This window comes from Ascaphus truei, chromosome 4 (assembly GCF_040206685.1).
Source record: "Ascaphus truei isolate aAscTru1 chromosome 4, aAscTru1.hap1, whole genome shotgun sequence".
Classification (NCBI taxonomy): Eukaryota; Metazoa; Chordata; class Amphibia; order Anura; family Ascaphidae; genus Ascaphus; species Ascaphus truei.
This window is the reverse complement of record NC_134486.1, coordinates 106,577,884-106,600,642: the sequence shown is the minus strand read 5'-3', so window position 1 is coordinate 106,600,642 and position 22,759 is coordinate 106,577,884. Positions and strand designations below refer to the sequence as shown.

The following is a 22,759-nucleotide window of genomic DNA, read 5'->3' as shown; positions in this document are numbered from 1 at the left end:
GTGATGTAGATTCATCTCTATTTTTGGTGGGTACACAACATTCATCTTTTAAGAATAAATCCATATTCTACCCCACCTTTAATAAGGGACCCTACCTTCAAAGTTTTGAAAGGTTAGTAGAGAGGGATCTACAGCTCCTGGCAAGGGGTTTCACCTGTTCTTCTATTGGTTTTAATAACTTATCTAAGGAAGAACTGATTGAATTAGAGAATCTGAAAAGGAACAAAGACTTAATTATTAAAAAAGCCGATAAAGGCGGTGCCATAGTCGTACAACATGTTGATAATTACATCTTAGAAGCCTTACGTCAATTGGGTGATCAGAGTTCCTATCAGAAACTTGGATCTAATCCGACCAAACATTTTCTTGTGGAATATTTGACTCTTATTGACCTGGGTAAGGAATTGCGGGTTTTAAACGATAATGAGTTCTCCTTTCTCAATGTTTCACACCCCATTGTACCTATTTTTCACCATCTCCCAAAGATCCACAAATCCCTTACTAGTCCCCCAGGTAGACCTATCATTTCTAGTATTGGATCTTTGGGAGATGGTTTATCTAGGTACGTGGATTCCTTTTTCAGCCACTTGTCCACAATCTCCCTTCTTATCTTAGGGACTCTTCTGATTTAATTAGCACTCTTTCCACTTTCACTTGGTGTGCACATTATACATGGGTTACTTTAGATGTCACATCATTATACACGAGTATTAGTCATGCACAAGGGATTCAAGCCACATAGTTCTTTTTAGATAAATCTTCACTTTCCCCAGCACAAATTATCTTCATTATGGAGGCGATTTCATTTTTGCTACATCACAACTATTTTCTTTTTGATACCACTTATTTCCTTCAAACACGGGGCACGGCTATGGGCACCTCTTTTGCCCCATCATACGCTAACCTCTTTCTGGGCTAGTGGGAGACTATTTATTTTTGGGGACAACAATCCATATCGAACAAACATTATATTTTACCGTCGTTTCATCGACTATTTGATTCTGATTTGGAAAGGTAGCAATATGGAATTGGTTTTGTTTATTGACTACCTTAACAAAAATATATACAATCTAAAATTCACATTTGAATCAAACAGACATCGTATTAATTATCTAGATGTCTGTCTTTAGGTCGATATGGATGGTAATGTTCAAACTGACCTCTATCGCAAGATTAATTCTCGCAATTCCTTTCTCCAGGCCAATAGTGCACATCCGATTGCATTAATTAAGGGAATACCTAAGGCACAATTTTTACGTCTACGCAGAGTCTGTTCAACTGAACAAGCCTTTATTGATAGATCTGCTGATCTTAAAAACAGATTTCTATCAAGGGGCTTGTAGGCGGACGCTCACAGAGGTATGCAAGGGAGACTGATTATAGTGAAATTAAATAAGCCTTTTATTGCGCCTTTTTCTTAAAATCAGGAAACCATCCAAACAAGGGGTAAACAAAGCTTCTATTCACTTGGGAGTATTTGTAGTGAAATACTATGCAGTTCACAACTCCCTTAGATAAGCATGTCTCCCAGCCCCAAACATATAGCATGAAATAAGCAGATATAGAAAGTCTCATAAATGAAAGTCTTATCTGTTCCTTGTGGTTTGGAGGGAAAATCTTCTCTGTCCCTGGTTCAGCTCCCTTTTCCTCAGGGTGTGTCAGCATTCAGGTTTAGAAGTTTCCCCTGTGTCTTGAAAGCAGCTCTGCTGTTTCTTCTGGCAGGGCTCAAGACTGTTTGTCTCCAAGTTCAGCTCAGGTGTGAGCTAAGGAGACTCCCCTGTTACATACCTCCCCTGTTTGTGGGAAGCTCGGGCTTGCCACGGCCAAAGCCCATCCTTCCACTCTCATTCTAGATATCTCTGTGACTTGAATGAGAGTGGATGGAGGAAGAGAACCCTCAGTCCTGCTGGGATTGGAGCCCTTTCTCCAGTTTATTCGTGTCTCCTCCCGAAGGTGCTTGAAATCAGCACTCCTCAGTCGCTCGAGGAGGACTTTTTCTAAGTATAGTCTTTTTGCTACTTGCGTGGTCATGAGATTTCCCTCTCGTCGGGTGCTCGTCTTATTGTAGGCATACTGTATGGCAGCAGTTGCAGAGCATTTAAAAACAGCCCTTTGAGTTTTCCGCTCTTGAAGCCGTCTCTCTGCCCTTTTCCCACTCAATGGGGTTGCTAGTTCAGCCTCTTTGGGGTTAATTTGCAATTCCACACTCACTTCCAGAGAATGTCCCATCTTTTAAGCTTCATCAGCTAAGGATTCTTCTGGTTTTGATTCAGCACGTGTACCTTCTTTTGTTGCCTGTTGAGTGGCTGAAGGTTTTACTAGTGCTTGTTTAGATGGTTCAAATTTTGCAACCTGGTCTTTCAGATGAGCGGTATTCCCAGCTCTCACTGTACCCTTGTCTTCATGGGTTTTTGAGGCTGTGGGATACTGACGCTTAGTCAGGGTCAATACTTGTCCTTGTAGGACTGTAATCTCATCCGCGAGAGATCCCTGTTTTTTGAGTGCGTCTTGCAAGTCTCTTCTCAGCGAATTTATCTGCATGCTTTGCTTTCTCTGAGCTCGCTTCCACATTTTTATTGCATTGTGAAGCACTATGAACTTCTTTGCTTGGGCCACAGTTACTTGTTTCAGTTTCTGGATCTTCTTGTGCTCCCTTTTGTGCCGCGTCACCTGGGTTCTAAGCTTGGCCTTTAGCGTTGCTTTGGTGATGCTCAGGGTAGCCTTCAGTTTCTCATGCTGCTTTGCAGGGACATACTGGGTAATCAGACGTTCCTGCAGCACTTGAATTTCTTTAACAGCCTGCAGATTTTCTTCTTGCAGAGTTCGCTGCTTCTCCTCGGCCTTCTCGAGGTGCGTACGCAGACCTTGCAGTTGGTTCAGCAGTCGGTGCTCTGCTTCAAACTTCTCACCTTCCAAAAGTCTATTTATTTCTTTAAGCTCGTGCAGCTTTTCATTTTTTTCCTTGACGTCGTTTGTCAAATTAAAATTTTCTTCTTTGAGTTTTAAGGTTTTTCTTTGTAATCTTAAATTTTCTCCTTTTTCAGTCTCTGTACTATTCAGGGCCTCCTTGCAGTCCTTCTTCCATTTACGCACATCTGCTTTGAGAATGACAGTCTCCTGGCGTGAGACTTCCTTCTCTAGGTTGAGGGTCTGAAGCGCCTTCTGGGAGACTTGGAGATCTGTATTAAGACTGACAATCGTTTCTTTAGAAATGTCCAGCTCCTCAGTGAGACTGTGTAATTCCTTTCTGGAAACTTCCAGATCTGTGCGGCAGCTGTTGGTCTCATGATGTGAGGCATCCAGTGCTCTGCGGAGTGTCTGAACCTCTTTCTGAGATACGTCCACCTCTGTCCGGACATTGTTGACCTCCTGTTGTGAGGCATTCAGCTCTACGCGAAGAGTGTGAACCTCTTGCTGAAAGACTGTCATCTGCTTTAGTGCCTCCTCATACTTCCGCTTCAGCTTAGTCATCATTTTATCAGATTGGCTTTGCTTTTCATCCATGCCGGAAATAGTAGCGTTTGCAGTATCTAGCTCAATCTTGAGATCGTCCAATTCTGTTCCAGATTCAGAGTACATTGCGAGCACTGTCTTCTGTAACTCAGCATTATCTTCTCTCTCAAGTTTCAAATGTTCTCGAAGTAGATCACAGTCACGCCTGGCAATTTTCAGGGCATCTTCAGGGCTGGTCAAGGGATTGTAACTCACTGGTTCCGGCTCCACTTCCCTGGGATGACTGGTTGAGGGTTCCTCACTGTTGGCACCGGACAGACACTTCTTTGGGGTACACGACTTCTGCCTTGGGCCCTCTGGATATTCGGTTATCCGTGGGACGAATTCTCCATTTTCTCTAGGCTGCAGGGCATCTCGGTCCCCCTTTTTCTCCACAGGATCTGCGGACGTGTCTGTTCCTTCCACGGTACATGAAGAACCGCTTTTCTTTTTCTTTTTTCGCCTTTTTGTTTTGGATGACACCGTCCCTTCAGGGATACTGGGGTCTCCATCTTCATTTGAAATTTTAGCAGCGTCACTGGATCCACCCGGCTTTTCTTGCAACTGTAATAGCTGACGGAAATATTCGGTAATCCACTGCTCCCGCTCTTTCTCCTGCTGATCATATTCGTCAAAGGGAGCGGTCTTTTCGGTTCGTGCCGAGTTCAGGCACCCCCACCATTCTTGGGGTGTTTTGTGGCTGTGACTCGGTTTGGGTTCCCCGTAAGAGATGTCTTCCTCTTTATTGGACTGGAAGGGCCACTCTTCCGTGGGGTAGGGTTCATTACAGGAACGCTGCATCTTGTCCTCCATTTTTAGGCTATCAGGTGTAATTTTCTTCCTGACCTCAGGAGGCGCTATTGCAGATGTTGCCACTGTATTTGCTAGAACCCCCAATTGTGGTAGTCCTACAGGTGGGCATATTTTGCTTGTAGAGGTCGTAGCTCTCACAGGCATCTCTGTAGACTTTTTCTTTCTTGGGTAAGTTTTACGATATCAGCAGTACTGTGCATGCATTTTCTCTCATCGGGTATACAAGATGTGCAGTTGCTAGGTAAAAACGTCTATTTGCTTTACACCATTTACTTGCTAGGTGTAATCTCTCATTAGGTATGCTGGATGTGTAGTTGCTAGGTAAAAACTTCTGTTTGCTTTACACCATTTACTTGCTAGGTGCAATCTCTCTGCTTCAGCCAAATAATGTGGTTTTCTGCTTGAGTTTAGTCTCAACTTTGGGTATTATGACATTCACTCTTCACACTTTGGGATACTTTTTACACCGTTCAGCAATTCCTTTTTTTCTAGTAGGCAATTTTACCCTCAGCACTTGTTTACTGAAAATTCCCTTGCTTCAGCACAGTCTTGCATCAATTTTCAAATTTTTCTGCATATACTCCATTCACAATTGGTAGTCCTATGCGGTGTGGCAGCCTTTACTTGCAGAATCAGTACCGTTCATGGGTCACCATCTGTATTCACTGCTTCCGCTAAACATTTGAAAATAACAAACGCCTATCCCTTTCAAGGGCTAACTCACTTCTTGAACCCTGACTATGGCTGGAAGGCAAACCCCCTATTTCACTGACCATATTACTCTTTATTGTGATAGGCAAATAAGGTTTTACCTGCTTCAGCAGTCTCTCTCCCTCTCCTCTTGGGATTGGGGAAAAGAGTCCATCTGTGGTTTTGTAAGTTTCAGTGCAGTGGTGTGTATCACTTTAACTCTCATCTCTGCTGCATGAGTTTTTTTTTTGTTTTATGTTGCTCAGACTGTTTGTAGGCAAAAAGCATAAAAAAATTTCACAGAACAAATCTCCGGTACTTTCTAACTTCAAAGACCACCTCTCGTCCCACTTCGGACACCATATGTAGGCGGACGCTCACAGAGGTATGCAAGGGAGACTGATTATAGTGAAATTAAATAAGCCTTTTATTGCGCCTGTTTCCTTACCATCAGGAAACCATCCAAACAAGGGGTAAACAAAGCTTCTATGCACTTGGGAGTATTTCTAGTGAAATACTATGCAGTTCACAACTCCCTTAGATAAGCATGTCTCCCAGCCCCAAACATATAGCATGAAATAAGCAGATATAGAAAGTCTCATTAATGAAAGTCTTATCTGTTCCTTGTGGTTTGGAGGAAAAATCTTCTCTGTCCCTGGTTCAGCTCCCTTTCCCTCAGGGTGTGTCAGCATTCAGGTTTAGAAGTTTCCCATGTGTCTTGAAAGCAGCTCTGCTGTTTCTTCTGGCAGGGCTCAAGACTGTTCGTCTCCAAGTTCAGCTCAGGTGTGAGCTAAGGAGTCTCACTTCCTGTCTCAAAAGACAGGCTTTTCTAAGCCATCTAATCAGGCAGGTGGTGTTTGTTAATTGACTACCAGCAGTTAACCACCACACTGCTGGATTAGAGGCACATTACCTGAACAGGGATAACTCCCCTGTTACAGGGCTATAGTAAGTCTAACATAGACTCTTCTTATGTCAATGCTTTACAAATGGACCAAAAGGATTTGTTAAGATCCAATAGGGGAACAAAAGATGGATTTTCCAAGGACTCTACACCTTTATTTATATCTACTTATAGTAGACAGTCTAGACAAATTCGTAACATTATTCTAAAACACTGGAATGTACTTAAGCTTGATGAACAACTTAAGACATACGTTGATACACCACCAAAATTTGTCTTTAGAAGGGCTAAGACCCGGGGACATTATTTATCACCAAGTTTACTACAGACCTGTGGTAAGACTAATGTTACTTCTAGGATTAGAGGTTTCAAGAAATGTGGAAATTGAAATATGTGTAGATATGCAGTTCCACTTAAAAGTCTAAAAAATGTTTACACTAGAGAAAATTTGAGAATTCAATCATTGATCACATGCAATTCCAATTACGTCGTACACATGTTGAAATGCGGCTGTGGTAGTAAATATATAGGGAGGACGATACGCCCTCTTTTTCTGCTCTTGAGTTCATCAAGGCATCTGTCAGAGGTGGGAATAGGGAGAATATTCTTAACCGCAGTGAAATGTTCTGGATACATTCTTTGGGATCAATGGCTCCGCGAAGGATGAACACGGACTGGGAACTTAAGCATTTTTTGTCCCAGTAACAACGGTGTTCATCCCTCGCTGAGTATATTGTTGTTTATTCTTCCTCCTGATTGTGATACAGCTATTGAATATTTATTTATTCTGTCATTATATATATGTTATGGTATCGGGTTCTATATCTTTAGGTCTTATAGATTATGGACATTAACCTATGACTATTTTTATTAAGATTACTATACAACTATTTACATTAAATACATATATGCCTTGTGTAGTCGTGAAACGGTCGGATAAAAAAATATCTCTATGTTGGTTATACAGAGAGATTTTTTTGTCAGTATTGTTAGTAGCATAATATATAATATATTTTCAATTAAAGTTTTTATAATTATTATATGTTTCTCTGTCAACCACCTTTTTCTATCCCTTTTTACTTTTATTATTTTTTCAAGTAATAATGGTTTTTTTATGGCCTGTATATATACATATTCAGCATATTGTTTTTGTATTGTATTTTCTTTTATTTAGTTTTCTCTTTTTATTTATTTATATTTAGTTTTCTTTATATATTGTTCTCCCATTCCTATGAGTTCATTATGTCTTTACTGTATAGACATATGTCATCATGGTCTCTATAGCTAGGGGAGATTGCTGGCTTTATATATGTATTGGTTAGTGGGTAGTCTTGGTGTGTCCTCCTGGGTAGATGGCGCTGTGGGGTTCTTCCTTGTCTCTTAGAGACACCAGTGAGTCTGGGAGTCTCGTGAGATTCAGGGTTGGTCCCTTTGACGTCACTTCCGGTTACGGACACAATCGAGACAGATCTATGTGTTGTTGCTTGTATGGATGTGTCCTCCAGGCTAGGTGGCGCAGTATGCTCTACTTGATTTGTCTCCTGGGGCTCCGGCTAGACGGGTAGTCTCGCGAGATGTTCGGCTGGTTCCGCTGATGTCACCGATGCCGGAGGATGCGACCAAATTAGGTAATTAGATTATGTGTATATAAGTATGTGTTTTTTGTAATTGGGGCATACTCTTTGACAAAGGGCCTAGTCCGAAACGCGTCAGAGTGGGTGGTTGCTCCTTTCATGGTGTCTCCCCTTGTCGACCAATAAAGTAGTTTTTAACCTATGGTGTGCTGGTTCCTGCCATTTGTCCCTTCGCTGTGCTCCACTTTCCTCCCTAGAGGCTGTTCTTTTTTGTTGCGTATTACTACTGTGAAGCGCTATGTACATTAATGGCGCTATATAAATAAAGACATACAATACAATAATTGCACCCAATACTGCATTTTTAAAACAAACACAATGTCATAACTAAAGTACTCTAGTTGGATGAAAATGATATCCCATAAAAAGTAGCATGTTCCTGTTATCCATTTGTACTTTGCATCTCTGTTGGCAGCTATGTATGACCAAGCCAAAATATGTAGTACGACTTAAGAGACCTTCATTATAAGGATCTAAAAGTCTTCTGATCAGCTGCAGCTAAATTAAAGATCAAAGCCAGTCCATAGGAAAACAATGGATTATGCCATACCACTCTCTTGTATCCCTTGATTAATCTGAAAGAAAAAAAACCCAACTAAATAAAAGCCTAATTAAATTTTGAGTAGAAGTGATGCAGGCCAAGGCCCTGACCAGAGCAGAGCAAGAGGGCCATGCACCGAATTTCTCTATAAACACCACATATAAGAACAACCTCTTTTGCCGGAATGACCCAAATGAAAAGGAAAGCAATCTAGAGACAATTTGGCATTTTATATTTTATTCTTTTATTTTTTTTTATAAAAAAAAAAAACTATGTACAAATTTCAGTTTCCATTAAGTATTACAAACTCATAGTAGAAGTGCACTCAGAGCACTTAAGACAAGGGAAACGCGCAACTGCACACATTTCACACCCCATATGCCTATGTTGCCAAGCGTCACTGCTGAAGAGATCTGCCGCACCAAAAGTGGTTTAACAATGCAGTTCCATGCATTTATTCTGGAACTTTCATTTGGTCACAGAGTGTTGCTGCTCTGACATGAACCATTCCTATTAGAGCACCATTGATTGTGGATTTCCGAGAAGTAAGGGAGCAAGCCTCAGCAAGGTTCTCGCCGGCATCTTCTTTTCTTTGAATTTCAGCAGCAGCTCAGAAAAGCTCTCACTTCCTGAAAGTGAAATAAAAAGAACTGAAAACAAATATATCATCTGACTTATTCCATAAATTAGAAAAACATGCTTTTAAACCTAGTACGTATGCAAGCAGAATAAAATCAATGAAAATAGTATCTGGTATTTTGTTATTGGTCACATGGACGCAAGCATGATCTGTACAACGCAAATACTGTGTGGTTTAGTCACTGATTCGTGCTTAACGCATGCAATGAATAAATGATTTTGCATTGACAATTATTATGGGTGTCCACTTTCTCAGGCTTAAAAGGCTTGAGACATAAAAATTTAACTTGGCAGAAGGTATACAGTATTCTAAGAAATGTACTCAATTGTAAGTGACATCATACAAACTAAAGATGCTATATTAAGGTGATTTGAGATGATATATATATATATATATATATATATATATATACACACACACACACACACACGTAAATATCATACACTCATTACTCCATGGTGTGTCTTCAGTAGCTCAAATTGCTACTTATTATCAGCTATTGATTTTGCAGAAAAATACACAGTACAGTATATGAAAACAGATAAGAGTTAGGAAAGGATCCATTATCACCCAAATAAAAAACGACTTAAAAATGTGTTGCAGGCTGTGATATATTTATTGAGCAAACGTATTTGGTAATTTATATAGTATTTACTACTCTATAATTCTACAGGGAAAATACAGCTGCTAGAGCTCCACACTTCAATACTCAGTGCTCTGTTCTTATTTTAATTTGCCGTTAGATGAAACTGCGGCTTTTCTAAATACGGTCAAAACACGGAGCATTTGGAAGCAGAAATTCCCAGAGCGCTGATGCATAAAAAAGAAAAGGCAATTCTCTCTGTGGACAGCATGCATAGATTTGTAAAAATGAAGTATGAACAAATGATACTTTTAAAAAGTATTACAGGGTTGCAACTTAAAAACATCTTCTAAGATGTACAATGTTCTAAACAGCAAACATCTCCAAATATTTTAGAGGCTATGTAGAAAATCAATCTTGACGTTACTACGTCCAGCAATAGTTTTATTTTACCTTCTAGTCCTCCTGCCGACAGCTGCTCCGGTGCAGGGACTGAATGGTAAACCAAGAAACAGGTCAACATACTACGCTGGGATTCTTCAACAGGCTGCCCAGCTAAATAAGACTGCAATGAGACATCACCACTAGCTGCGAAGACACAAAACCAGGCCAAAAAATGTAAGCATCACAGGAAGAAAAAAAACCACTGCTTACATATCATCCAGTAGTGTGTGGCAAGTGGCACATTGTGCGGAGTACAATATACAAAGACTTGTTCTATCAGAATAATGTGATGTGTAAATAGTGGGTATATTGTGACAGTCATAAATCATTCCATTATAACGTTTTGCTAAAGACGGAGGTCCATGTTTAGGAAGCGGAGCCAAGCCTTAAGGCAACGTATGCCCCATTTAAAGGGGCATTTCTTTTTAGGACCAACGTGTACTAATGGCAGCGACCCAATTAAGGGGTTAAACCTTGGTGATTGTCAGGTTTTGGTTATAAAAAGGCATCACCTATAAGTATTTTTAAACAGGGATGATAAGTACAAATGCATGGTCTGTAAACATGGTGAGCGGAGACTTGGGAGGCATTTTATTTCATTTGGCTTCTCCCTTTTGTCTGATGCCATTGTGTATTTGCACAGACATGGTCCTCCTCATCCCATAATCTTTATGGGCTCTCTGATAAAGACATGGTGGTAGAAGGATAATGAAAACACTAAATTGACCAACACACCCCCCCGACCCCATTCATAGGACCCCAAGAAAAGCAATGCATGCCAAGAGAAACCAAAAATACATCTAGCAAGCTTAGATTACTTCAAGGAAGCTAAACAGATTCTTACACTGATCACAAAAGATTGTTTTTTGGCTAGTTGTGTGGGATTGCACCTAGAAATGAATGGTCTATAAGGTGTCTTGCAGCTTAGCGTTGCTTTGTAAATATTGCCCTGAATGCTTTGTGCATAGATCGCCTTTACCTTGCAGCCATCGGTCGAGAGTATTATCAATGGTGCATTTCATGACGGGCAGAAACTCGGAGTTCATAAAAAGTCCTCGGTTTGAATTCCTCCTCATCCGTTCCTGGAGGCTTCTGGAGCTAAAGAACTCCAGTACGAGTTTGATCTGCCATAGCTCAAAGGTCTCACACGTTTCTCGTCGCACTAATCTCCTCACAGCCTTTAAAAATAAAAGAAGAAAATCAACGTTGCAAAATCAGCAGGACAACGTCAATATCGTTAACCAATTTCTAGAATATATTGGTTGACGTGAAGAGGACATTTCCTTTGCACCACTCAGGGGGTGAGTGCCGGGCCAACCGGGAGTTGGGTCTGGACAGACGTTTCTGCCGGGCCCGACAAGCTTAACATGTGGGCCCAAGAAGGTGAAGAGGTAGGGCTCCCACCCTTCCGCTCAACGAGCGATCAGCACCACCCGCCTCCCAGCTCAAACAACCTGGCAGGGCCCCAGTTTACATTTGCTATTGTAAACATGGTCAACAGAAACACGGGAGGGATTGATTTCCTTTGGCTTCTCCCTTTTATGCAATGTCACAATGCTGAATAGTTTGCACATGCAAAGGCCCCTCTTTTTTTCCCTCCTTATCTTTATTGGCCCTGTAGTAGGGAGGTTGGATAAATAGTTGATTAAAGAAAGCAATTCCCCGTTGAGGCCCAAATAAATTCTCTTTACATTTCCAAATAAACCAAAACAGCTAAACGTTACCTTTAATGATTATAATGATATTATAATGATATTTCTTAAATGTATTGGTAGGGGTTAATGTTTTCTGCAATCTTTAATATATTTTTGAAAAGTACATTTGTTGACACAATGTAAAAAGGCCGTTTTGTTAATTTAATTTGTTCATTTAGTTGCTTTGGGAGCCTTTTTCCTTATGGTGCCTCGCTCTAGAGGTAGCCGCTGTCACAGTAGGGGCAAAGCGGTTCTCATAATAAAGGTTAAGCCCAGCCATTGTCCCTATCCGTCTAGATGGATAAACAAGAGTGGCCCTCTATACCCAGCTTATTGTACTAAAATGTCCAATACTGTATGTATCTTTGTATCCGTACATCTTTACTCAGTGTAATATTGTATTTAAACAGTATTGTGTGTATTCCTTTGTTCCCTTGCTGTGCTAGGCTGGTAACACACATGCCCAGCCTGCACACCAAGGAGTCCGGGTTTCGTTGATGGAGATGGGGAAGGTGCAATGCAGGGGTTAAATGTGAGGGTGGGGATGGGTGGTACTCAAGCCTGGGAGATGTTGGCTCGAAGAGGGGAGCCTTTGTCCATCCCAGACACTGAGGCGTCTATCTTTACGGGAGCTATCCGGCTGGCTATGGGAACCGCTGCCTGTTATGAACCCTGTAGGTGCTGTTCCCATTGGCCAGTTTGAAATCCCTGCTCTGCTTAAGCCCATGCCTGTGGGCTGTCTTAATCATCACATAGTCATATAGTCATGGCCCGGTCCATCAAAAGTGAGCCCTTGCTGTGATTGGCCAGCAACCAGCATCCACGCTGTGCTTGGTCGTGACCCAGTCTTCCATGCTTTCCTATGGAGACGGGGAAAGTAGGTAAAGGGTGGCTGATCTGCGCTCCAAAGTTCTTCCTCGAGTCAGTATGTAAGCTGACTAAGCGGTGTGCTCCAAGGTTTTGCTGGAGACACCACAGATCGAGGCTCAGTGCAAATCCGAGCGGGAAGTTCAAACTTGCTCTGTGCACTGGGACTTTTGGCTAGCTAGTGCGTCTCCGAAGAGCTTTGCCGGAGATACCGAAAACGAGGCTTGCGAGCGGAACATTTGAAACGACTATTGTGCAAATAGCATCCCAGAGGTCTGGAATACCTGCAAACTCTGCGGACGTGGAAGTACTCCTGGGTAAGCCTATCGAAGCGGCACCCAGCACCCAGTTAGCTAGGATTGCCCCCATAACCCCTGGTTTGGTGAGTTATAGCTATTTTCTGTAATTGTGTTGCCTGTTGGCAAAACCCTTTTATTGAATGCCTTTTTCCTGTCTGGTGCCTTGATCCCGGTGAATTGTCCTGGTCTCTTGCGACAGCCACGTGTAAAAAAAAATTCTCTGGGATTATAAAACGTGGTTGATTGAATATGTATCAAAAGATTTCTTAGGAGAATTTTTAACAAAGCACTAAATATTTTTATTGGCTCAAAAACGTTACATATATTTGTAGATTGCATTTCCTAGAAGTACTCCTAGTATCCCATCAATGAATATCCCTCATCTTCACCCAACGACCTCCTTTTTTCATGCTTCTTGAGCAATCTTTAAACAAACATTTCAGAACCCGGAGCATGATGAAAATGGGAAAAGCCATAGGTGGCACTAGGTAATAAGCAATGCCGTTATTTAGGACTCCAGCAAGTTCTGGAACCCACAATTATGCGGAGCCTGCGAGGTCAGAATTATTTCATGAAGTTGTAATTGAGGACCACTGCTATAAAGACACAAATTAGTGCAATTTAATGGTTCTGAGTCACACACCAAACTGCTACTCAGGGCCCTGAGCCAGACCAGATTTTAAGGCCAACAGACCACTCTTCACTCAGATGTCTCTGTGTGCTCTTCTATTTTTTTTTAAGCATACAAGAAGATGGTGAATTATCCTTGAAGAAGCAGCACCAGGATTATCTCTATACTGCACACTTGTGTATACCACTTCAGAGACTGAACTTTAACCAACATTTGATTTGTATCCCATATTTTTTTTTGTTGGTATTCATATTTAATTTTATCCTTCATTCTTGGACTGAATGTATATGCTTTACTAACCCCAGACTACTGCGCAATTGTAGTTTATCCCAGCTGCTTGTGTTTGAAGGCAAATTGGATGGACACCTCCTCCTACTCCTCCTCCTCCTCTCGGCTGCTCTCTTGCCCTGTCGAGGTTTTCCATCAACTGCACATTCACCAAATTCCAAATGTCACTTTTGGCTGCCAGGTCACATAGAACCCATCACTGGCGGCTCCTCGGCAGGTTGCATGAGCAGCATCTCAGCTCTTGCAAAGTCTTATTTTATAATTCATGCATCATGAAAGGGTGTCTTTTTTTCCCGTCACACTATTACCATTTCTTTGTCTCTTTATTTTCTTCGGTATTGCTGGAATCATTGCCATGGGTTGGAAGCTGGGAAGACGTATGCAAGGCTGAACATCAAACAAAATGACACAGCATCTATTCTCCATGCTCCCTCCCTCTGTCTGCAATCTGAAGGAGAACCTGTGTAATTTCCGGTTAAATGGTGTTGCCATTAAAACTTTTATTGGTGACCCCCCATTGAATGCAAATTTATTCAAAGATCTCCTGGTGCAACACCCACTCCCCTCGGTGAACATGATGGTGGCTGAGAAGTCCGCTTCGAGATGCAGTCCATAACCTATTAGGCTGGTATCTGTATGCACGCTGATCCAACTCCTTTCTTACAAAAAAGATAGACAATTGGTTAAATGGCTGATCTTCACCCAAAAGAGTAAGGAAGATTTTACATGTTGTGTTACGAGAGATTTCATCCCTCAGATTGGAAGCATTTTATTGTCCCAGGCTCGTAAAAAAAAAGTACATTTTAGTGGCCCCATATGAAACCTTGTCTTCTCTTTCTATGGTTGCCGACATTAGAACCAAGAGCTTCATACACAAGGGCTGTGATATGGGTGAATCGCATGACCAACCTTGCATTGAACTTTAGTGTTCTTATCCTAATCTTTTTCCATGATGCTGAAATGTCTGTATCACTTTGGTGGGATATTCTGTATCACTATGGTGGGATATTCTGTGATTTTCTGCATTATCACAGCCATTGAACCCTATGGAAAAATCTGCGCAATATACTACGTCATGAGCGGGTGCAATAACCTTGGCTACTTCTGCAAGTATGAGAACACCGCAAATCACTGTTGTAGGAGTTCTGTGGCAATGACTATGACCTTTATGAACATCCTTGGTGAAGTTGCTGGCCAAAAGACAAGTACTTGGTATTGGAAGATGTTTGAGCCTACAGCAAAGCGTTGAAACCAATGATTAACAGGATGGATCGATGTGTGTCATTCCACTTTACGCTCCTCCCTCAGTTCTACTTCTGACCCTGACAACCTGGTCAGGAACTACAACTCTGCCGTATCCTCCTCTCTTGATCTACATGCCCCGCTTTCTCTCTGCCGTCCTCGCCCTTTTAACCCCAGACCCTGGCTAAATTCCAACACACGCATGCCGCGTTCCTCCACTCGCTCCTCTGAACGTCTCTGGAGGAAATCTCATACGCTCGCAGACTTCCTTCACTACAAATTTATGCTGTCCTGTTTCAACTCTGCCCTCTCTCAGGCTAAACAAACCTACTTTTCATCACTAATCAACACGCACAAGTCTAACCCACGCCGTCTCTTTTCTGTCTTTGACTCTCTACTCAAACCACACTCGGCTGCCTCCTCTTCTTCCTCCATCTATCCTCAGGACTTTGCTGACTTTTTTAAGGTAAAGGTGGAATCCATACGTCAGAACATCCCATCTGTTGCCTCCTCCCATCCCACACCGCTTCCTAACTCTCCTCCTGCCTTTCTGGACTCTTTTCCTGCTATCTCGGAGGAGGATGTGTCACTGCTGATCTCCTCTTCTCCCTCTAACACCTGCCCTCTTGATCCCATTCCTTCCCATCTCCTAAAACCTCTTGCTCCTTCTATAATCCCTATGCTCACACAGATCTTTAACTCTTCCCTCTACTCTGGTACTTTTCCATCCTCCTTAAAGCATGCAACCGTGATACCATTGCTCAAAAAACAGCAAGCTTGACCCTACCTGTCCTTCTAACTATCGACCTGTCTCCCTCCTGCCTTTTGCCTCCAAACTCCTTGAACGTCTTGTATTCTCCCGATTGCTACACTTTCTCAACACCTATTCTCTTCTAGACCTTCTACAATCTGGCTTCTGCACTGCTCACTCTACTGAAACAGCCCTCACTAAAATAACCGACGACCTCCATGCTGCCAAAGACAGAGGTCATTACACTCTGCTCATATTACTCGACCTCTCTGCAGCATTTGACACCATGGACCACCCTCTTCTCCTCCACATTCTCCATACGCTTGGTATTCGGAACAAAGCTCTATCCTGGATCTCCTCTTACCTCTCCCATCGTACTTTCAGTGTCTCTTTTGCTAACACCTCCTCCTCCTCTATCGATCTCTCTCTGTGGGGGTACCCCAGGGCTCTATCCTGGGACCACTTCTCTTCTCTCTTTACACACTCTCTAGGTGACCTAATCACATATTTTGGGTTTAAATATCACCTCTATGCTGACGACACAAATTTAACTTTCAACCCCTGACCTTACACCTGCTATACAGACCAAAGTTTCTGAATGTCTCTCTGGAATATCATCCTGGATGGCCATCCGCCAACTGAAACTTAACATGGCAAAAAACAGAGTTCCTTATTCTTCCTCTCAAACCTGGCCCTACTACCTCCTTCCACATTACTGTTGGGAATACGATCATTCACCCAGTAGCCCAAGCACGCTGCCTAAGGGTCACACTCGATTCCTTTCTGACATTCTCCTCACATTCAAAACGTTTCTAAAACTTGTCGCTTTTTCCTCCGCAATATCACAAAGATACGCCCTTTCCTCTGTTGCTAGTCTGCTAAAACTCTGACTCAGGCCCTCATTCTCTCCCGTCTCGATTACTGCAACCTCCTGCTGTCTGGCATCCCTGCCTCTCACCTGTCTCCCCTACAATCTATACTAAACGCTGCTGCCAGAATCACTCTACTCTTTCCTAAAATTGTCTCCGCGTCTCCCCTCCTGAAATCCCTCTCCTGGCTTCCGATCAAATCCCGCATCTCACACTCAATTCTCCTCCTCACTTTTAAAGCTTTATACTCCTCTGCCCCTCCTTACATCTCAGCCCTAATTTCTCGCTATGCACCATCCCGACTCTTGTGGTCTTCTCAAGGATGTCTTCTTTCTACCCCCTTTGTATCTAAAGCCCTCTCCCGCCTTAAACCTTTCTCGCTGACTGCCCCGCACCTCTGGAATGCTCTTCCCCTCAATACCCGACTAGCACCCTCTCTATCCACCTTTAAGACCCACCTTAAGACACATTTGCTTAAAGAAGCATATGAATAGCACTGTGGATAATCCTGGACACATGATACATAAAGCTTGGCCCCCTGCAGACGCACTTACTAGAATCCCCTCCTACTGTCTCTATACGTTCTCCTACCTACCAATTAGATTGTAAGCTCCTCGGAGCAGGGACTCCTCTTCCTTAATGTTACTCTTATGTCTGAAGCACTTATTCCCATGACCTGTTATTTATAGTATTTGTTATTTATATGATTACAACATGTATTACTACTGTGAAGCGCTATGTATATTTATGGCGCTATATAAATAAAGACATACAATACAATACAATACAATGTGTGTGAATCTCTTTTTATTTTGAGAGAGAGATTTAACTTCAGAGCTTATTTTTTTTACCAAATAATTTGACATTTGCAAACTCTCAACACAAAATTAGCTGGAAAAAGCATATAGCACTAAATAAAACTACTTTTCCAAATGCCTTAAAATGACACTAATTTGCAGTAATCCAAACATGCATACAGACTTCTGTATCAGGTCAGCCTTTGGGATTACGGCTGTTTGCCAAGCACTTGTACCGAGAAAAATCTTTTCGTTTCCATTACTCACAAACCCATAACAGATGACAGCCATTCCCCACAGAAAGGGTTTACCTATTGTGCGTTGAGTGGGGTATATAGCATCAATGCGAAGCAGCCATGATAAACTGGGGTAATTAGAGGACTAGAGTATACTTAGCAGTAGGGTGTACTTATCCTAAGTATTGCTTTGCATTAACAGTTACTAGAAGTGCACCTTATAGAACAAGAAATGCCGCTCTTATTAAAGGTTCTAATGATGGGGAGAGGAGGGGGAGTGGGGGAAAGAAAGAAGAGAGAGAGAGAGAGAGAGAGAGAGAGAGAGAGAGAGAGAGAGAGAGAGAGAGAGAGAGAGTATCTTTGTCAATAAAACCATTCAGTGGTGGATGAGAAAAGAAGTGAACAAAGCATGTATTCTACTTAAAGGAGAAGTTTCGCGTGCTCACTTCATGCTGAACCACGTTCATTTCAGCCGCGGTGACCCTCTGGTTCACAAGGTTCTTACCAGGACAGGTAGCGCTGGTACATCCCTTCCAGGGTAAACACCTTTTAAAAATACCCCAGGTTTGCAGTCTGAATGTGATAGATGCCTTTACCTGATCAATTGCAATGTAGGCAGGAAGCATCTCGGGGTTCTCTTGCGTCACACACTCGTATAGAATAGAAGAAAACAGGTCCAAGATTTCTTGTTTCTGAAAAGCACAAAAAATAGGCGGTTTTGGGAAAGTGACAGTTTTGCAGTTTCATTTACACTACATGCAAAATGTCCATATCTTCGTTTGTGAAATGTAGGCAAGCGTTACAGAGCAAGGTGTGCCAGACATCTGGGTAACTCGTGTGTATTAGTGGGGAATTGAGAGGAAGCTGTAATATTTAGCACAAACACCAAAAATCTACAGTTTTTACTACATTTGCTGCCAGTGAGGACAGCAATTCATTGCGCACCCATATTTTCAAGATTATGACTGTGTACATACAAATCTATTGTGTCAATTTGGGGTCCCGGATTCAATTGTAACATCGATTTCCATAAAGCTTTAGCTTACTGCTTTGAGCAAGTATGTAGAGAAAAACCTAGGATAAAGAAATACAGAGCCAGCAGCCTACTTGAGGACATGTCAGTCCGAGGTTGGTTCCGCATTGTGTGTGTGGGTGTGTGTGCGTGCGCGCAACACAGGTCACAAACCAAACACAACAAAAAAACTTCCACTATAAGGGGTTAAGGATAATGGAATATATGCAGATTTTCTTTGTCATTAAAAAGACAAAAACATGAAACATTTAATAATGAAGGCAATCAACATGTGGAAACTGTTTACCTGACCCATATCTGTTGTTGGTTTGCAAAAGTATTCAGCAAATGAAAGCAGTGCTGGGTCAGATGTAAAAGATGAAATCGCCTCCGGCTAGGGCAAAAAGAAATGGTAATGAGAGGGACATTCTGTTCTATTATTGGTTGTTATCAAAGACATATTATTGTACACCATATGTATATGCAATGCAAAACTTGATCTTAAGTGATTGTATAAGGAAACTGTAAATCAGTGTTTATTTCTGCTCTGTGTAAGCAGGCTAATTTAGCTCTGCCTTAAGTGGAAGAAAGAACAAACGAAACGGAAACAAACAAATGGACAGAAGAAGAGGGTAAGGTGTTTGCAGCCAGGTTTTTTACTTAACAGTACTGTCCCCACCTCGGAGATATAGAAGAGGCAGCGCACAACAAAAACGAAGGGAGTAGGGCCCAAATAATGTAAAAAAGGCTCTGATGGCAAGACATGTAGACAGAGCTAAACCTCCTACGCGTTTCGTACAAAGGTACTTTATCAAGGACCGCCCACCTAGAACACCGGAAAAGCGGAAGACCACGGCGTCGGAGACAGTGTCTCGCTGAGGAGGGGGATTGCTGTTGGATAGGAACCCCCCCGCAGTGTTAATCCTCTAGCTCAGGGATGCGCAAACTGGGGGACATGAGATTTTTCAGGGTTAGGGGGGCGCGACAGTCGCAGAGGCCCCGCGCTCTCTCCCAAGGCCTCTGCAACTTCACCTACCTTGTCTCCGGCGACGTGTCGCCATGGAAATGCCGCGTCAAATGACACCACGGGATCACGCGACGTCGCGTCACCATGGCAACGTGATGTACGTGACCCCGCTGCATCATTTGACACCGGAGAAATAGTAAGGAGGGGGGGGGGGGCGCAAACAGGAGGGCAGTGCAGACAGGGGGGGGGGGCAGGGGAAAAAGATTGCGCACCCCTGCTCTAGCGTAGGGATCTCCATGGTCTCGTGCCCCCGGCTTGCCCCAGTGCCGAAAGCAGTAGGTCTGTCTACATTTATAGCCTAATGGGGGGGTTTGTATATAGGACAGCTATATTTTGAAACTTGTTTTTTTTTTTAAAGTTACTTGGTAAACATGGTGAGCTAAGACATGGGAGGGGCGACTTTTCTCAGGTTACTCCCTTTGCTATCCCTTGCTTTTTGGGCAATTGTGAGTTTATTTATTTATATATATACACTATTATTGTTATCATTTTTTAGCATTGTAACTACTGCTTATGCTTTGGTTTTATCTTGTATGTTAACCCCTTGTGTGTTTATTTTTTTTTAATAAAGATATTTTTAGCTGCTCAGTGCGCCTTCTGCCAATCTTTTTCTCTGTTTTGTGAGTCTCCTGCAAAGGAGCTCACTTTTCTATAGGGGGTAGTGGAGTCCCTATGACAGACGGCTGCAAGAGTTTAAGCTTTACAGTGCAACATTACTTCGGGACAGCACCAACGCAGAGCAACATTTCTGTTACTCACTTCTGAGTCTGATAGCTTTGTGTTCATCCAGAGTTTGCACAGCCAGAGCCTCCCTTTCCCTCTTATCTTTTTCTCACAGACAGTCTGGACTAACATGAGAGGAAACCTTTGATTGTCAAGCGTTCCCCCATTTAGAGACCTTGATGCTAGATTTCTATCTTAATTTCTAACGAAACCAAAACAACATGTTTCTTAAACAAACAACCAGGTTTAAAAAACAAACAAACAAAACGACATTTACATTGTTAAGTTGTTTAAAAAATATGACAAATTTCCAAACCACGGAACTGCACCCTTAAAAATATCAATACCCAAGTCTTGTATGTTACAAAAAGGATTGCGTCAGATAAGAAAATGCCTTTAACTCAAATTCCTGATTCTTGCATACGATCACTAACCCATTAACTTTTTACATAGGCCAGCCCCTAACGGCGTCTGTCATAAAAAAGTACTGTAGGCGATATAACAAAAAGTCTGTCTTGTTTAAGGTGACCATACGTACCGGTTTGACCGGGACAGTACTGGTTTTTGAGGCCTTGTCCCGGTCTCCAAAAGGGGTGAGTAAAACGTCTCGATTGTACCGGTTTTGAAATTGCCGCTCCAAACCTCTTGGAACATACGAGACGTTTTAATCCCCCCGCTGCTGCAACCCGGCATGAACCACTACCATCTCCGCCGGATTGAGACCTTTCGGCGCGGCAATCTCGCCACAGCCAATCAGCTGCTGGCATTTAGCTGCTGCCGACCAGCTGCAGGGGACAGGTAGCCGGTGGCCATTTCACCGCAAAGGTAAGTGGTTAGAGGGATTAATGTTAGTATTTGGGTTTAACGTTAGTGGTTTCGGTTGCGAAGGTAAGTAAGTAGTTAGAGGGATGAGTGTTAGTATTTGGGTTTAACATGAGAGGTTTTAGGATAAGGACTTAGGGGTTTTAGGGTTAACAGGTTAGGGATTTTAGGTTAAGGGGTCCGATTGGGGATTATGTTTAGGGGTTAACGGGTTAGGGTAAGAGATTGAGGGTTTTTAGGGTAAGGGGTTAATGTTAGGGACTTACCTTTGCGGTGAAACGGCCGATGGCCGGCCCAATAAGATTGGGAAATATATACAAATCAACCCCGTTATAGCGCGATCTGCTACAACGCGGATCTGCTTATAACGCGGTCTGAGCGTGGCTCCCGATTTAGAAGATCTCCTACCTGAGGACGCAACGCAACCAGCATCACTCACGCCGAGAACTTCTAACACAGTGTTATCAACGTGCCTGCGCGGGGACTTGTGACATACAACTATCGGGACGCGCGACACCTCAGATGCTTCTCTAGGGCTCAGGCTACTGTCCGGAGACTACAACTCCCGCCATGCATATCCTGTCCCCTCCCTGCCATGTCGTTCTGTGTCTCGCTTCTGACGTTGGAAGTCTGCGCTGCTCACAGGGGCAGAAGTTAAGAAGATGCCAAAAATCCGAGCGGAGAAGAAGAGCCGGAAAAATTAGGAGATTAGAATACAGAGTGAGTAATATTATATAATGCAGAAGAAATTTGTCAATTCAGTCCACCAGGTCAGAGGCGGCATTAACTTCAAGAGTTCTGCTCCAGATTCTTCATGCATATGAGGCAAATTAACACAAATTAAAACAAATTAAAACTTTTGCTCCATCTTAATAGAAATCTCCTAACATTTCAATCGCATTGTTCTTGCCTATTTTCCACACACCAACTCATGAAATCTTAAGGATCTTTCTTTGTTATGCTGTGGCAATCCTTAAAAAAAAACTACTCTTAGCGCCTATCTAGTGCTGAAGACAGAGACCTACTGTACACGCAATGATAGGGTTAAGCTTTCTGACTGAGTAGTTGTACTGTGAGTGCATCAGGTGACTGTCACTTACGCACCATATGAAGGCTGCCCAGTCTGCATACAGCTGAATATATTTTTCCATCTACAAGCGAGGGGTTTATACTCACACACTCACACACTCACACACTCACACACTCACGGACAGCTGATAGAGTTATCCCAGCTCTCCCACTCCGGCGGACGCAGAACACTTGATCGGGCCCTTTTCCCCCCGGTTATAACGCGATCGCATCGTGTGGACCGCGAGCACCGCATTATAACGGGGTTCAGCTGAATTTATTCTTGCACTTTTTCTTTTCACTAATTTTTGGTGCACCTAATTTTTTTTTTTTTACCAGTTGTACAGGTAACTGTACTGTAGCTCACACATAGAATAGCAAATCAAATATAGTGCTGCTAAATGTTAACTCCTTAGGTACGGCATATGTCAAGCTTCCCATGCTATTGACTAGGCCAATGTTTTGTTTCTTTTTTTCTCTATGCAGAGGAGGAAATACAGAGGACAGTGTATACAATTGGGAATGTAGGAACCTGCTGATAGGGTTACCTTGATGTGGTTGCAGGCTTAACATGTTTTGGCCAAAATATTGTACAAAATGACCCAAAAAAACATATATAAATGAACTCAATAATTTGTCATATCGAATGTGCATTGGGTATTGTTGTTAGCCATGTAGAACTGCCCCTTACA

At 42.5% G+C, this 22,759-nt stretch overlaps 1 protein-coding gene across 1 annotated transcript in view; it reads right to left on the bottom strand.

The window, feature by feature from the left end:
- Nucleotides 1-8,300: 8,300 nt before the first annotated feature.
- ANAPC1 (anaphase promoting complex subunit 1) overlaps nt 8,301-22,759 on the bottom strand; it is a 73,480-nt gene continuing 59,021 nt past the window's right edge. Inside the window, exons 44-48 of the mRNA XM_075596352.1 lie at nt 18,735-18,821; nt 18,012-18,107; nt 10,721-10,919; nt 9,751-9,885; nt 8,301-8,703 (exon numbers count right to left, since the gene is read on the bottom strand). Coding sequence (XP_075452467.1) covers nt 8,588-8,703; nt 9,751-9,885; nt 10,721-10,919; nt 18,012-18,107; nt 18,735-18,821 — 633 coding nt within the window. The 3' untranslated portion in view covers nt 8,301-8,587. The remainder of the gene's footprint in view (nt 8,704-9,750; nt 9,886-10,720; nt 10,920-18,011; nt 18,108-18,734; nt 18,822-22,759) is intronic.